This window comes from Myotis davidii, unplaced genomic scaffold (assembly GCF_000327345.1).
Source record: "Myotis davidii unplaced genomic scaffold, ASM32734v1 scaffold167, whole genome shotgun sequence".
Taxonomy (NCBI): Eukaryota; Metazoa; Chordata; class Mammalia; order Chiroptera; family Vespertilionidae; genus Myotis; species Myotis davidii.
In genome coordinates, this window is record NW_006300048.1 from 5,855,432 (window position 1) to 5,869,409 (window position 13,978).

The 13,978-nt window shown below is 38.0% G+C and overlaps 1 protein-coding gene across 1 annotated transcript in view; it reads right to left on the reverse strand.

Moving 5' to 3' along the window:
* LOC102753466 (24-hydroxycholesterol 7-alpha-hydroxylase) overlaps positions 1-13,978 on the reverse strand; it is a 71,611-nt gene that overhangs the window by 54,141 nt on the left and 3,492 nt on the right. Inside the window, 4 exon segments of the mRNA XM_006776413.2 lie at positions 2,712-2,805; positions 3,707-3,856; positions 5,983-6,157; positions 8,051-8,186. Coding sequence (XP_006776476.2) covers positions 2,712-2,805; positions 3,707-3,856; positions 5,983-6,157; positions 8,051-8,186 — 555 coding nt within the window.

Here is a 13,978-nt window from a genome sequence, read left to right on the forward strand (position 1 = left end):
CGCCTCCTCAGCAGCGCTAAGGATGTCCGACTGCAGCTTAGGCCTGCTCCCCGCTGGCAAGTGGACATCGCTCAAGGGCTCCCAGGATGGCAGAGGGATGTCTGACTACCAGCTTAGGCCCAATCCCGCGGGTAACGGGCCTAAAGCCAGCAGGTGGTCATCCCCCTAGGGGTCCCAGACTGTGAGAGGGCACAGGCCAGGCTTAGGGAACCCCCCCACAAGTACACAAATTTTTGTGCACCGGGCCTCTAGTCCTATATAATAAAAGCCCAGGGACAGAACGGTGGAAAAACCAGAATGACTGGTCAACCAGCCGCTATAACGCACACTGACCACCAGGGGTCAGATGCTCAACGCAATGTGCCACTTGGCTTATCAGGATGAGCAGTGCTCCCACAGTGGGCCAATCCCCACCAGTGCACGAATCCCATGCACTGGGCCTCTAGTAAGGAAGGAAAACTACAGACCAATATCTCTCATAAACATAGAGCAAAAATCCTTAACAAAATATCAGGTATTTGCCTACTGTTCTCTCCGATCTTGAGGCAATGGTTTGCCCTGTATCCTCCCTCTCTGGTGGATCCAAGAGTTGCTGATTTTTCAGTCTGTTCAGATTCTTTCTTGAGAGGATGAAATGACAACCTTCAAGATTCTTTCATGAAGAACTAGAACTTGGCTGTCATTTAAGAATTGGGTAACCTCAGACAAGTTAAACTCTTTGTGTCTCAGTTTCATCTATAAAATGGTCATAGGATTGTGGTAAGGATTAAATGACTTGCCATTTTGACAAATGTTACTTTAAACACACACACACACACACACACCCCTCTACTCTTTGGAAAAGAAACAGCTCTCTGGAGCATTCAGGAGAAAACCCTACTGCCATTTGCCATGCAGATTCTCAGGCTACGCCACATGAGAGAGAAAACTGTAGGGCCAGTGTACTGTAAATACCGTCATTCTCTAAAACCCTATGGAAAATTGATGTTTGCCTGAATGGTTCTGGGTCAGATTACAGCCTCACCCAAGGTTGGCTACTATGGTTACTCTCAGGTCATTGCACAAATACCCTGAGGGTTTTTTCCTCATAGAAAGGTGTCCCCAGGTTTGCCTATACCTGTTCCCCAGCATGACGAAGGAATTCAGACACTAGAGCATTTTCAAGTTACTTGTGCACTTTCAGTCTTAAATAACTCAGGCGTAAGTGATGGAAATAATGGTAGCTACTGCTTAGTCCAGTGATGGCGAATCTATGACACACATGTCAGAGGTGACACACGAACTCATTGTTTTTGGTTGATTTTTCTTTGTTAGATGGTATTTAAATATATAAAATAAATACCAAAAATATGTCTTTGTTTTACTATGGTTTCAAATATCAAAAAATTTCTATATGTAACACGGCACCAGAGTTAAGTTAGGGTTTTTCAAAATGCTGACACGCCGAGCTCAAAAGGTTCGCCATCACTGGTCTAGTCATTGCTTGCTAAGGCAAATACCATTTCAGGTGCTTTATAAGTATTTTACCCATTCAATCCTCACCCAACTCCAAGACATAAATACTATCTTCACCATTTTACATTTGAGTCAACTGTAGTACGATTAAGTTAGGGGACTTTGCCAGGGACATATATTTTCTAGATGGTGGGCTGGGATACAGACCCTGAGAGCTTGGTGCTGGCTCCAGAGCCTACACTCTTAGCTGCTATACTCTACTGCCCCCTTAGAGGCACAACCCATAACTCTCGAGGATTAGGGATTAGGAGAACTGCCTTGTACCATATGTACTAGTTTTGCTTCAGATCCTACAATACAGAAAATAACTATTAAATCACTACCAAAGAAAATATATGATGAGAGGCAGTTGCAGTTACTTACTAAGGCACGTAATGTTTCAAAAGTGATTAACCACTCTAATCTCCAGCTTTCTGGTTTTAATAACCCCCAGTTTTCTGGGTATAAAAGTTGCGGAAAATAAATGAGAAATGAATCTGTGACTGTGTAACACTGTGCCTGGCATGGAGTATGCAGCCCATAAATATCTGTAGTGTCTTATTGTTATTGATTTTTGTAACAATGGATTAGCAGAACTGAAAATAGTTTAAGGATAAATTTCATTTAAAACTGGTTTCTACCATACTTATAATGGAAGCTGTTATAACACAAAAGTTTATATCTCATGAAAAACCCTACAGATGTCTTTCATTATTTTGATATGCCATTCTGCTAATGGAAATACTCGTTTAATATACATTTAGACACATGGAAGAAATCACCACATTTGATATTTCTAACATAATAACATGGGTGTGTAATATTTGAAAAACAAAAACAAAAAACTTCTTTTAGTCCTCTGCTTAAGTGGGCCATTGAAATCCACTTATGCAGAACACAACAGAATCTTTTATTTTCTTCTTAGCCCACATTAAAAAAATGTGAGTATCAAAACAGGAAACTTCTCAAGGGAAACAGAAGCAATACATACAAAGATGAAGTTAAACTGCTTGTGAACATTCACACTGAATTCTGTCCCAGTGTCTTAAACAATGAATGAGCATCAGCAAAGTTCAAAATTTGCCTTGATTCAAATATGGAGTTAGAGTGGCTGTGATTTAAAAAGCCTCATTGAAAAAAAATAAAATAAAAAAATAAAAAGCCTCATTGTCTTCATCTCATGTATTTTAGGGGAAAAAAATATAAGGTGTACTTACCACGGAATTATCTTTTTCAGATTTGTTTGTTTTTATATCTGGGATGTTTTTCTCAAAAAATTCTAGAAACCACTTTTTGGATTTTGACCAGTTTCTAGGCGAGAGAAAAAATGTGTATAAATTAATTTGAAAGCACTTTAGAATAGGTCACAGTATGAAATGGGGGGATGTCTATAGAATTATAATTATTTCTCCAAATTTTTCATCTTCAGCTAGAATTTCATGATAGGTCTACCCTCAGACGTATTAGTCCATAAGGAAAATTGTAAGGGACAACTTTAGTGTTTTTTACAGATATATGTTTGAATTCCTACAGGATTGGCACTGAACAAGAAAACAGAACTCAGAGTAAAATACTTTTACTCTGGCTGTTGTCACTTACAGAAGAATGAAAAGCTAGCACAGGGACACATTGCTGTCTTAAACCAGCTAAAGCAAACTGGCTATGTTGTGTTTTTTTAATCTTTCTGACCATTGACCTCTGTAAACCAACTGCCAAGAGATAAAAAAAAGTCATGAGTTACTCTGTATTCAAGCCATTTTATAAATATTTATCTGAGCCACTTTGAGAAATGCATTTAACCACACCTACTTTTGCCTCAGAGAGAATGAGGACGACAATGTCTGATTCTGAGACTAGTCACACTGGACAGTTTAACACAGGTCCAAACTGTAGCAATGAGTGTGACTATAAACTGTAAATGGGATAAGCCTCAAATAAATTCTTCACTTCATTCTAATATTCACATTCATATTCATATTTCCTCTTCCTTCCTCTCTCTCGCCCTCTCCTTCCCTTTCAAGGATCTGCTCCTCGAAATTAAAAAAGAAACCATGCATAGATCTTCTGTTCCTTCTTCAAACACAAGCCAGTCATAAAAACCAGTTCCCTCTTCCACTCAACTGTTATATCTATGCTGAACACAGAAATGAGAGACGTATGAATTGCTGGGAGGAGCTTGGTCAATGAATTAATTATAGGAAACAACTTCTACCTTAGAAGATATTCTGGCATCTGGGACCCATGTTCAAAACCTTCATCATAAGTTTGAAAATGCTGGTAGAACTCCATGATTTTCCTCTTGTTTGTGGGAAACAAACCTTTTTTAAAGAGCGTATTCACACTGACTGGATAAAGGAGATGCCTATAAAAAGAGAAGCATGTAAAAAGTCAGACCCAACGACCAGGCGAATATAAAGTCAGGATACAAAAGAGGGCATTATTTAATAGCTATATATAAGGAGTAGAAAATAATACATGATAGATTTTTTGGGGGAAAGCTACCCTTAACAGGTTTTAATATTTGGATATTGTCAAGATGACTCAGGGGTGTTTGGCTGGTGTGTCTCAGGGGTTGAGCGTCGACCCATGAACCAGGAGGTCAAGGCTCAATTCCCAGTCAGGGCACATGCTGGGGCTTGGGGCTTGATCCCTAGTAGGAGGTGTGCAGGAGGCAGCTGATCAATGATTCTCTCTCATTACTGATGTTTCTATATCTCTTTCCTTCTCCCTTTCTCTATCTAAAATCAACAAAAACATTACATAAAAAGATGACAAGGGTAATTGAAATTGTAGTCTTATTTATCTGAAGATTTTAAAATGCTTTCTAAGCAAGCATTCTTAGATTCTGACAAATGTTAGATGCACAAAAATAAATTGATTCAATGCAATTTTAAAAATCATTTATCTAACAAATTATATCTAAGATATAGTCCATGCCGTTAGATAACAGCAAAAAATAATCAAAGAATCAAGGGAAATATTAGTCACCAAATTTCCTAATGTCTACAGGATCCTACAAATGTGAACTATTCTATATTGAAATATAGTACGTATCATTAAGTTTTACCATAAGTGAATAAAATTATTACTGTGGCATACTTAAGTAAAAGAATATCAATGATAGTTAATATGCCCTAGATTGGTAACACTGAGTACTGTTAATTTCATTTTTATTTATTTTCTCCAAAGTTTCAAAGATAGCTGAGAATTTGCTGTTTTGTTGTATGTTTGGGGCATGCCAAAAGTTTGGTTGGTTGGTTGTCTTTGTTCTTTTTTTTTCTCTCTTTCTAACCACTAACAAAACATTGAGTGTTGTTCTGTTTTATGAGTCTGAACTATTGAATCCCGCCTTCAGCATCCCAGTATCCCACTGAGATGGAAAAGCGCCCAAGGTAACTTCAATTTCCCACATCTCCTTGTGCACATGGGAAATTTCTCTCCTGGTTCCCATGCCCAGACCTTCCATTTGCCAGAAAGCTTCAGAATGTGGCTGACGTGCTGCCTGGTTCCTCCACTGCCCTTTCCTATCTCATCTGCCTTTCAGCACCTCCCCTCCAGGAGGCATCTGGGGTGAGGCCTCTGTTGACTTTGCCTCAGTCAACTTTTCATGTCTCACACCATCTCCTGGACCCTCTACGTCAGTGGTTCCCAACCATTGTCTGGCCCTACCCCACCTAAGCATCTCTAAAATCCTGATGTCCCCCGCACTGGGACATATGATTCTTATTCAAAAAGTAAACTCCTATTCCTGTGGAGGAAGCCTAAAAGGCCATTAACTTCCAAAAAACATGGCATCCATGAAAGAGAAAAATAAAAGAACAAAAAAGACAGCTGAAGTACTGAGGAAGAAATCACTAAGAAATTGTTTAAAAATAATAACATGAAATGATATGAAAAAAATAGCAAAGTTTCAAAACATATAATGGAGAACTGAAATGCATAAACATGTCACAATATATATTTATATACCATATGAAGCACCTAGAACCAAAAGAAATGCAAAAAATTCACTGTTAATAACTCATTCTCGAATTGCCCCCCTTAAAAACCAAATTGCCCCCCTGTGGGCGTGTGCCCCACGTTGGGAAACACTGCTCTACTTGATGATTCTATCCTCTCCCTTGTCCTTCCAATATCCATTTGTTATAATAATCACAAGTTGCACTGAATTTTTTATCAAAAATCTGATGGATGCATGCCAATTGTAAGAGGTAAGTCCACACAGAGCATACACAATTGTATGGAATGACTAAGGAGAAATTGCTGTGCGTGTATTAAAATGTGTTGACTTAGCTGCTCACCATAAAAGTGGACTACTCAACTGAAACCTGCCCATTAATTAGGATTTAAAATATTAACATAATCTCTTAATTGCCTAGTTAGGTAGACTTTATTAATCCACTGGATAGTTTCTGAAGTCCAATGTATAGGCTTAAAATGTTTTATTCCAAAAAAACCAAGATGAACTCATACCATTCGTCTATTTACCTTACTAAGATGTTCAGATCCCTTGTCCCATGAGTGCCTAAGTTCTCCAGTTGTTCCTGTAATTCTTCAGTTAGTCGTCCAGTGAATTGGCAAAGGTTGAAAGTCCCCATTTTTCCTTTCATCAGGATATAAAGTTTTTCATGGAGTGTTAAAAAGACATTCTTTGGAATTGATGCTATAAACAAGAAAACTATTTTTAAAAGAAGCAACAACTCCTTGAAGCAGTCAATATACTCCTATTATTTGATCAGTAGAGAATATAGCCCAAGTTCACCAAAAACATAAAATAACCTCCTGGGAATAAAACCAGGTAAAGATTCAACCTATATTGTAAGATAGTAAAAGTCTGTAGGGTAATTTACTCTAAGGTATAATCTATAAGTGGGCCTCTGGGAAACACAACTCTAGTGATGCTATTTTCATGCTTAAACCTTTCATTGGCTTTCTACCAACTTTTGGGCTCTCTGGTGATATTTCCCCCTCCAAATCTACATTTCAGGTATATTGAAAACACACAGTTTTATATAGCCCAGCATTTTCATGAGCTGTTCTATCTGCTCAGAACATTCTCTACTTGACCAACCTCACTCACTCCCAACCCCATGCCTACAAGACCTAAGTTTCCCCTGCTAATTTCTATTCCTCTTTCAAGCATCTTCTTGAATATTACTCCACCAGAAGTCCTTTCCTCACCCCATGAATTGCTTTGGCCCCACTATTTCCTTTATATTAGCGTTCATGCTCCTTCCACAATACTCACTCCTGGTGTGGTTGAGGTGGTGAGAGTATAAGTAAGTGTTTTTAACTCACTACTCCTTCATATTTTTCTTTAATCTTATTTTATTTTCTTCAAAGTAACCTTTTCAAAAAATAATTTTTAATTTTGTATTTCATCATCCTATTATGTATAGGTTACATTTTATATAGGTAATTTAAAAATAATTTTTAGATACCCTGAAGCATTCATCTTCTCTGTGGTAGGGGAATACATAAGAGGAAATTGGAAGAAAGTAAATATTAACAGACTTCATCTATTAAATAAAAATATTTAAACATGAAAGCCACCAGGAAGGGAGGGACAGGTATAAAAACTTGATCACTTTCATGTATCTGACAGGTGAATAGGTTGGTATATATTTCTGAAGGATATGTGGCCTTATAGATCAAGAAATTTCAAAATATTTATATTCTTTGATCTGAAATTCCATAGTCCAAATACCAAAAAGTATACTAAATACTCATACAATTTAAACATGTGATTTTCATAAAAGCAAGATGAAAAAATAATCATTCTGTTGGTCACTGAGAGCTTTTAAAACCAACTTTTTGGTTTTAATGGCAAAAAAAAAATGCATGAGAGGTTACATGAAAAAGAACCTAAGAAAGAAGCAAAGAGAAAAAAGCTGTAGTCAGTAGAGGCAAGCACAGACACTGTGAAAACAAAGGCGCAAAGTGAATCAGATGCAAAATGAACCAGCCCTGCATCCCTGGGAGGACAAATGGGCTCAGCATGCACCTGCGTGACCTGGGGAGAAACAGAGGAGACCGTGACCCTGCGGACACACTAACCAGTGCAATCCAGAGGTCACCGAGGACAGAGAGAAAGGGCACCACTTACCTTAATAGCCCTATGGATTATGTCAGGAAATGCCGTTAGTAAAGGGCTTAGTAAGCAGTGGAATTCTACTTTCAGGGAGCAGAGCAGTAAGATGTGATCAAGCCAAGAGTTACAGCCTGAAGAGCACTGTATGCGCAGTAGCAGAACAGTTAGCCTCATCTTGGGAGCTGTAACAGGATACAGATTCCAAATATTTTCCAGAAAAAACACCAGTGAGGTAACCTCATCTCTTTCACGTGTCTAATTGAGATCTAACTGTATTAGGCCGCCGATACTTTGTTTTTCAATGACCAAACTCATTATATACTCTTTTCTCCTTCTACCCTTACTCTAAACAATAAAATAATGGAGCCTCATCATTCTTGATATAGGAATGAGGATGTCACTGTTACCTAAAACTACTTGTGGATTCCAACGTTATATTTCACATGAACTGAGAATATTCTTTACCTGTACGATAGACGGGATCTTGCACTGCAAATTCAAAATTTACTTCTTTGGATTTTAGAAACACATCAATGCCCTCTTCTTCAGTAACAAAGGTCATTCGAATTCCCATAGCAAAGACTGTAAATATTGGTCCATACTGAAAAACACACATAAATACAGATCATATTAGTAAGCATTTCTGATAATTAAGTTACTGGGCCATGGGTTAGGTTTAAGACACAGTATGCCTCAAGAACCCCAATGCTGAAGTTAGAGTCAATAATTACCATTATTATATGGTAATTAATTCTAAATTTTGACTGATTTGGCCAATGCTATATTATATAAACCCTAATTTATTCTGTCCTAATACTTAACCTCCCTTCTGATCATGTCATTACTTAGCTGCATCTTCCTTTCTTGAAGTGCCAAATAACAATTAGAAATAATTATTAGAAATTTTACTAAATACTGTACTATTTGAACATTGTTTTCAAGATTCAGTAAGTTATAAGTAACCTACACCTCAACTTTGTTCAAGAAAAATATACAAAATTGTTGACTGTTTTTAATATAAATTCATGGTCACTCAATAATGTCTTGCAATCCTAAAAAGTTCTCTAACGTGTTCACTTTCTCACTTTCCAAAATGACTATTTTACCTGTACAACTTGCCCAACCTTCTCCGCTGTGAGGTAGGATTCCTGCTTTGTGTGTCGCCGGGAATGTAGAAGCAATCAAGTAAGAGCACTCTCAACTTCCTACCACCAAATCCTGCAAAGTTTACCCATGTGCCCCATTCTTCAAACTTCCCTCTGGTGAACAAAGGTGGAAGGTGAAATGCCAACATCCCTTCCATGCTCTCATATCTTCTTTTTGCTCTACATTTCTTCCTCTCTCTCCTACATCCTCAGTTTTGCCCTTGCTATCAGATCATTCCAAGTAGCCTACATACTCTAGTGAGGGGTTTGATTCCAGGAAGTCCTTTATTGGGGGCCAGGGGTGGGGGATATATCATTATTTTCATTTCCCCTGTGGCCACAGTGACTGTACCATACTTCATCCAACATTTCCCATTGTTAGAACAACCACCCTTACTTTTATCTCTGAATACCATTTATGCTTATTACTACTTCAATATTAGTCATTTCTAGACCTGCCATGAAAAGACACGTGATACGCTGTTGAACACTATCAGGCAACTGAGGGCTTGATAATCATGGAGCCACCAAACAGTGAAGTCTCATTTGTCTCATTTTCTTTCACTCGTGATCCATATGTTAGCAGGTGTTAGACTGGTGGAGTCAGACTGGACCTTGGTGCAACAACCTGGAGTTCTGGCTAAGAAAGAATTCAGAGCCAAGAAAAACTATAAGAGAGTTTATTTAGAAATTCACAGAGGTAGAAGAAGGGATCCATAGAAGAAATGGGCTCAGTACAATGTGCCTGAGGGAATGGGTCAGGGAAAGGCATGGGCATGCTCCATAGAGAGAGCCCCTTGGGGTCCTGGTCTAGAGGGAATTTATCTGGAGGTCTCAGGGGAGGATCCCAATAGAACAATCATCAGCTTCCCACCACTGTATCCAATTGTGGTTTCCACGGATTGGCTGGTGCCAAGGCAGGGTAATTAGTCAATGCAGCTGGTCCCAAGGTCAGCCTCGGGGTCCCTTGTCTGGTTTGGCTGCTTTTCTGGGCCTGGAGCTAAAACACAACTGAGGCCTCTGGAGCTAAAACACAACTGAGGCCTAGATGTAATTGATTTGGATCAGAACCTCGTTGTCCTCAATGCATAAAAGCTATTCTCTGGACCCTTTGTTCATAACCCCTCTAAGGGGTCTAACCCACATGACTAACAACATGCTAGGGCAGAAAAGATCAGAGGAGGGTCCCAACCACATGACCAGAGATATGAAAAGTCAGAGGGGTCTTACCACATGACCATAATATGCTAGGGAGGAAAGGTTACCCTGGGGGCAAGGTCCTTGTTTCCTCAGGTTTGCCCATTGCTAAGCACCCGAGGCTTTCCACCCTGTTGACCTTCTGTAACCTGGCCCGTCCTCCTTGCTCTGCTCTTGTCTAACTGCCTACAACACTGGCATCTACACTCCTTTCCAAAATCCCCTCTCTACAATTGTTTGCTAGTCAATACTTAGAAGATGAGTGATTCTCCTTGTTTGTTAAAGCTTTGTCCAAAAGAGAATTCTTAAATTTCCATTAGAAATGTGTCCTTTTGCAACACATATTGGCACCCAGGCCACGGGGTAGAACAGCCAAGTTCAAACACACTGAGTAGTTAAGATAACTGCTGACAAGTAATATTTAAAGTAACTTATTGCAAAATGACTGCACAGTGCAAATGTCCATGTTCGGTGTTAGAAACTCAATGAGGTTTTTCTGTCTTATTTGCTTCCCTTCTGTTCTTGCTTTTGTGCAATGTCAGCACTCTGAGTATTGTGAAGTAAAGGCAAGCGTATGCAGTACGTGTAGTTGTGATGCTTGTATTTTTTTACTAAACTTTGTATTTTGAGATAATGTAGACTAACATGCAGGTGTAAGAAATAACCATCACTCTGCTTCTCCTAGTGTTAACACCTTTCAAAGTGATAGTACAGTATCATAACCAAGCTACTGACATTGATAAAGTCAAGAAAATATGTCCCTTTTATAGCCACACCCATTTCCCTCCCACACCCGACTCCTCCTTAACCCTTGGCAGCTACTAATCTGCTCTCTATTTCTAATAGAGTACTGAATTTTAACAATGTTATAGAAATAGAATCATACAGTATGGGGACCTTTGGGATTGTCTTTTTTTTCACATGGCATAATTCAACTGAGAACCATCCACATTGGTGTATGCATCAGTAGTTCATTCCTTTATATTTTGAGTAGAATTCCATGGTATGAATGTACCACAGTTTGTTTAAACATTGTTTAAAAATGTCTGTGTTCCAGCAAAAGAAACCATCAACAAAACAACAAGAAAACCCACTGTGTGGGAAAACATATTTGCCAATGTCATATCTGATAAGGGCCTAATCTCCAAAATTTATAGGGAACTCACACAACTTAACAAAAGGAAGATATACAATCTATTCTGAAAATACCAATGGACATAAGACACTGGGGGATGGGGGAGGCTAGGGGACTGTCTTGGGTGGGGGGAAAAATGGATATATATTTAGTATACTTTGTAATAAATAATAAAATTAAAAAAAATAAAAATAAAAATAAAAATGTCTGTGTTCTTTTCAGTTTCAGACCATTGCAAACAAAGTAGCTATAAACATTCATGCACAGGTTTTTGTGTGAACATAAGTTTTCATTTCTCAAGGATAAGTTCCCAGAATATGAACCAGCATTTCCATCAGCAATTTTACCATCTTACATTTTGTATTTCCACCAGCAATGATGAATGACCCAGCTTCTCTGTAGCGTTTGGGTGTTGTCCTTGTTTTTTATTTAGCCATTCTGATAGGTGTCTCATGATATTCCATTGTGGTTTTAATTTACATATCCCTAATTGCTAATGATGTTGAACATTTTTCCATGTGCTCATTTGCCATCTGTATATCCTCTTCAGTAAACTGCTTGTTCTTGACATTTGCCCATTTTTAAATTGGATGGTTGTGTTTTTGCTTTAATCTGGAATGTTGAGCATTCTTTGTATATTCTAGATACTAGTCCTTTGTTAGATATGTGGCTAGCAAATATTTTCTTTCAGCCTATAGATTGATTTTCATCCTCTTAACTGGGGACTTTCATGCTAAATATTCCTCTTTAACAAACGAAATATGTTAATATTTACTTTTGAGCTAGCTTCCTATGTCCTCTCATGTATTCCCCTGCCACAGAGAAGATGAATGCTCCAGGGCATCTAAAATTATTTTTAATTCACCTATGTAAAATGTAACCTATACATAATAGGAGGATGAAGTACAAAATTAAAAATTATTTTTTGAAAAAGTTACTTTGAAGAAAATAAAACAGGATTAAAGGAAAATAAAAAAGCATAATAGGTTAAAAAAAATACACTCTCACTACCTCAACCCAAACAGGACTGTTTATTGTAGAAGGAGCATAAACACTAATATAAAGGAAATAGTGGGGCCAAAGCTATTCATGGGATTAGGAAACTAGACATGTTTATGCCTTTAGAATATAAATCTATTTGAAAAAAAACACACACCACTATATTTTAAAGAAGAAGACGAACTTGTAATTTTGACAGCAACATTGTGGCAACTTCTTTCTGAATTTCTCCACTTCTTTCCTGGAAACTACACAAAGCCAAAAGGAGAAAGAAACAAACATACCCACAAGCAACAAACTCAGCTAAACAATAAGAAGAAAATCTATAAACTACAAAAGCCACCACACCTGAAACCAGCAGAATTGGCAGTGGAAGCTCTAACAGTATAGCGGGGAGAAATGAGCAATGTCCAGAGAGTCCAATACTGAAAAGCTTAGAAGTATACACTCCGGGCTAGGAGAAGGCAAAACTCAGAGCTAGAACCACTTGGAGAGGGGCTAAAATAAGCAGGCCGTGGATATTGAGGGAACTAGCAAAGGATCACACAGAAGCTATTCAGAGGGTTCCAGAAGCAGCATCTTCTAAGTGTGAAGAGGCACCTGAAAAGACAAGAGTCCTGTCTCTTAGTAGCAGCAGCTATGGGAGAAAGGCAGTGAGAGTTCAAGTGTGGAAGGGTAGGTCTCGAAAGGCAGGAGCCATAGATCATGCATGCGAGGAGGCGCTATGGTTTCACTGTAGCAAGAGAGGATAGAAAACTTAAGCTGAGAAACTTGGAAAGCAACTACTTCTAACCAAAACCTCTTGTTGACAGCTAGTCAAAGACAACTCAACTCTTTAAAATATGGTTAAACAAAAGTGAAAAATTCAGCACTATAAGAAAGAAAAGAATACCCTGATAAAGAAACCCACTGAGAGGATTTTGCTAAAGAGTACATGAGAATTGAAATGCAAAATTACTGTTGTGATTTATAAAAATTAATCTAATAATTGTAGTTGCAAAGAAAATAAAGCAGGAATATAAAGAAACTATGGGAAAAAATAGCCAGACAAAAGAGGAAAGTTAGCAAATAAAGGAACTCAGGAAAGAAAGACACAATAAGAACATTTCTGAATAAAAGAAAACAATTATATGTGAGGCTATACACCCCACACAAAAAGGTCTAAGGAAAAGAGAGTATAGAAATGTGAGAAATGCAAAATAGAAAATAGAAATAAAGGTGAAAACGATTGCAAGGGAATGACAGCATGGGAGACAGGCCAAGGAGATTAAACCGATGCATAATTGGACCTCTTTCCCAAACTCCAAATTCATTTATCCAACTGCTTATCTCAACATCTCCACTTGGATGTCAAAATCCCAAACTTCTACAGATCTAAAGCTGAACTTTCCTTCCAATGAGTTCCTGCAATCTTGTCCATTTCATTTGATGGCAATCTACTGTCTAGTTTCTCAAGCGAAACGTCTTGGAGTCACCTTTGCCTCTTTGATTCTCTTACACACCACATTCAATAACCAATAAATCTTGTTTCCACCTTCAAAATATACCCAGCTGTTTCTCAAACTGCCACTGCTATCACCATGGCCCAAATCACCATGACCTTCAGCTTGAAATATTGCAATAACCTTCAAATTATTTTCCTTCTTTTATCCTTAGGTCCTTGTTTTTAACAGAGCTGCCAAAGTGACCCTTTAAAATTTAAATCAGATCATATTACTCCTCTGCTCAAAACACTCAAAAGTTTTCCTACTTCACTCTAAATTACAAATATATTTACACTTTCAATCTGATAATTTATAGATATACTATACACACAGAAATGACATTTATTGCTACATTATTTATAATAGCAAAATATGAGGGGAAAAACTTGTCCATCATTAAGTGACTGTTTAAGTGAACTATGTTTCAGAACAT